This window comes from Gavialis gangeticus, unplaced genomic scaffold (genome assembly GCF_001723915.1).
Source record: "Gavialis gangeticus isolate Ggan-Ray unplaced genomic scaffold, GavGan_comp1, whole genome shotgun sequence".
In the NCBI taxonomy this organism is placed as follows: Eukaryota; Metazoa; Chordata; order Crocodylia; family Gavialidae; genus Gavialis; species Gavialis gangeticus.
In genome coordinates, this window is record NW_017729032.1 from 124546430 (window position 1) to 124549986 (window position 3557).

Sequence of the window (3557 nt, forward strand, 5' to 3'; positions counted from 1 at the left end):
ATCATGGAAACAAAATACTTATTTCTGTTCTGGTAGAATAGGCTATAAGAAACCACATGTCACCATTAAGAAATGCCACTCAACTAAATACATACATACAGTACTATACTGAACGAAATTGAAACACTTAAAATGATTTAGAAGTTACCACTATAATGCTGTAGATTTTAGCTTAGAATCTTGATCAAAATTCAAGTATTTTTCTTTAGGGCAACTGGTTATGGGATAGTGCGCATAGTACATAAGGCTCAATCCTGAAATCAGTAATCCCTACTAATTTCAATATTAATTGCATAGACTTATGCTGTAAGGATTGTGCTGTCTTTTCATTGATAAATTTGCAGGGTTTTTTTCCTTTTACTTTCCAAGACTATTTCATTTTATAATAAAAATAACCATATCTTTTAGGAAACCATTTGCCACTCTCCCAAAGCCAAGATTTTAAAGAGATGTTTCAAAATAAATGCAGGTTATAAAATTTATTTGTGTGAGCATTCAAACACACTGCGATGGAAAATACGGTATTTAGAGTCCACTACAAGCTCCACAAGTATATACTAAAGTTGAACAATACATATGGTTCAATTTGCATTGGCACAATTTAAAACTGAAAATATAAAAGCATTCATCCTGTAGGAAAAATAAAAACAATAATTTAAAGCTTCATGAAAAAAGAGGTGCTAAATTTACAACAATCTAAAGTAGTGCCATAGTCAGGACGTCACCTTTAGACTTGTTAGGACAGACAGGAAGAAATTTTGCATCTGCTGAGGTACAGATAGAAGATTTCATAATACGGCATTAACTATCTTTCAATGGCAAATCCTTCAAAATACAAAATCAACCAAAATCACTTATCACATAATTCAAAATGTACATGTAATAAAGGCAAGGCGATAATCAGTTATGGCCTGTCAAATATTTACCCCACTAGCATTATCTACAGAAGCATTTGGCCATTTTGTACACAGTGATTCCTTATGCACATTGAAAGGGTTTCAGTAAAAAAGCAACACTATATACAAATCTGTACACAAATCCAACAGAGCATTTTTCTATCTCCCAGAGGAGTTCACTTAAAGCAAGATACCTGAGATTTCTCAATATCCTCAGTTTCCTTAACACAAACCTTAATATACATTTCAGATTTTCCAAAAAAAAAAAAGACACTTCCCTGGAGTATGTGCATTATATAATTAAAAAACTATAGCTTTAAGGAGCTGAAAAGCAACACTATCTGAGACACTTTTTGTTGTTGCACATTCAAGAAGGTCCATTCACTGAAGAACACTCCACTAACTTGGGTAGGTCGGAATTAGAGAGCACTTCTTCAATGCAGACATAACAGGGTCACTGCTGTCTTAGAAAAACTCAAAAAACCCAAAATTTCAGTGGGATGAACTGCTTCCTCCAGTTAGTGAGTACCTAGAGAAGACGACAGAAAGAATTATTTGTCACTTTCAAAATTTTGCTAGATAAACAATCCACTAAAAACTTGCAGCATTTTTCTCTCTCTTCAAGTATGTTTGTGTCAAAGCAATATTCCTTTAAAAAAAAAAAAAAAAAAAAAGAACGAACGAAAAAACAACTCACACCATTAGCCTGAGACAAACATGAACATAATACGAATATAGCTCTAAAACTGCACCTGTTATTCAGAAACATGTCAATAGCCCCAAAGCTCAGCATCTTGATAGGTAAATAATCAAAATGAAACCCAACTGTTGCAGGCAAGTTTTATTTTTCATTTAAATACCCTATTTGGGAATGTATTCTCTCCACCACTTGAAGATGTTCTGGGGCAGGAAACTTCCTAGCCTAGACATGGGTTTTAGGGGACAGAGGGGACAAGCAATTTAAATACAGTAAGCTTTCACTAAATTCTAAAATGGGGATGCTAATCCCCGAGTGCCATGTCATCTGGCCCATGACGTTCCCCACAAGTCCAAAAATTTTGGAGCAGGGAAGTGGTGCCGCTGCTCCCAGGCTGCTAAATTTCTGGTCCCATGTGGAGCCCTGGGCCCTGCATGATAGACTGAGTATGTAGGGCAGCACTGGGCACGAGGGTCCTGATCCTAGAAGGCAGGAGCAATGTGGGGCACCAGGCACGAGGGTCAGCTGAGGCTGCACAGGGCCCTATCCAGGCATGCAGGACTGAACAGAGACATCACAGGGCCTGATCCTGACACATGGGGCTCAATCTGGCCCACAGGGCCAAAAGTTTAAGCACCACTTCTCTAAAAAGATTTAATATCAGAGGTGTTGGAATTTGTTTCATTTTTCTTAAAGCTCCTCAGTTAAACATGTCAGAAGTTTTCCTACAAGGGAGAAAAGAACTGAATTTATTTAGTTTAGAAAAATGAAGACTGAGAACAGGATGCAGCGGTCTCACAGTATATATAAAAGCCTGTTACAAAGAGGACTACAATTGATTGTTCTCTATGCACACTTAGAAGGACAAGAAGAAATTAACTTAATATACAGCAAAGAAGATTTAGGTGACATACAGGGAAAAGCTTTCTACCCCTCAAAAAGAAAAAAGTCATTAAGCACTTAAGTTTGTGGAACCTACTTCACTGGAGATTTTTCAGAAGTGGTTAAAAACCTCTCTCAGTGATAGTCTGGGGGTGCATCTACGCATGAAATTAATTGCATGCAATAAACTCTGGTGCACATCAGAGTTCATTGCTCCTGGGCACAGCATATACACATGCCCATCAGCCTGCTGCTCCACCCCAGCTCAATGCACTTTGGAGGGGCTGGCTGGGGCACAAGGGTGTCCCACACTGTAGCGTGCATGCTCCAGCCAGCCCCAGTCACTGTCTACATGTGCACTGCGGTGGAGAAAACCCGGCTGCAGAATAGTACTTGCACTGGGCAATACTATCCTACAGTGGAATCAGTTAGTTTACTCCGGCCTAACAGCACGCCTTGTGTACACAGCGATGCTTTACTGTTGAGCTAACTAGGCAACTCGGCAGTAAGCATCTCGTGTAGATGTACCCTCCTTATACTCACTCTGCCCTGGCACAAGGGAATGGATACTTGGCATCCTTTCTACCCCCCCCCCTTCTGCAACCTCTATGATAGTGTGTCCCATCTTTTAAATGGCAAGAACTACTGGGATCTGCTAGTGTCATTAACACTTGTAGGAAAAAAAAACATGCAACTTTTCAGGGCATCCCCCTTGATTAAAGGGTCTGAATATTTTATGCTGAAAGCATAAAGAAGTATGCACAAATCCACATGATCCTTCCATCTTCATTGCTCTTCTTGAGAGGAATGTCTGATATTAGCTAAGACTCATATACAAATGTGCTCAAAAAAGCCTATTAACAGAAACATTTTTGTTTTTGTGGAGTTTTATAAAGCTGAACACAATTCATAAAACATTTTGATCAACTCCTCAGGTTCAATTTTTAATGTCCAAAGAGTATGAGTAAGAGTCTGCTCTACTAAAATGCTAAATTAGACTAAAATAAGATACTGATAAGACTTTTCAACTGTCATTATGGGTTACAAGCAGGAGGAACTCACCCTCCTGCTGGCTGACACTA

The 3557-nt window shown here is 38.7% G+C and overlaps 1 protein-coding gene across 2 annotated transcripts in view; it reads right to left on the reverse strand.

The window, feature by feature from the left end:
- Nucleotides 1-464: 464 nt before the first annotated feature.
- The window catches only part of STK24 (serine/threonine kinase 24), a 163986-nt gene continuing 160893 nt past the window's right edge, over nucleotides 465-3557 (reverse strand). For both annotated transcript variants that reach the window (XM_019523946.1, XM_019523942.1), the window contains one exon: nucleotides 465-1425. In XM_019523946.1, coding sequence (XP_019379491.1) covers nucleotides 1389-1425 — 37 coding nt within the window. In that variant the 3' untranslated portion in view covers nucleotides 465-1388. The remainder of the gene's footprint in view (nucleotides 1426-3557) is intronic.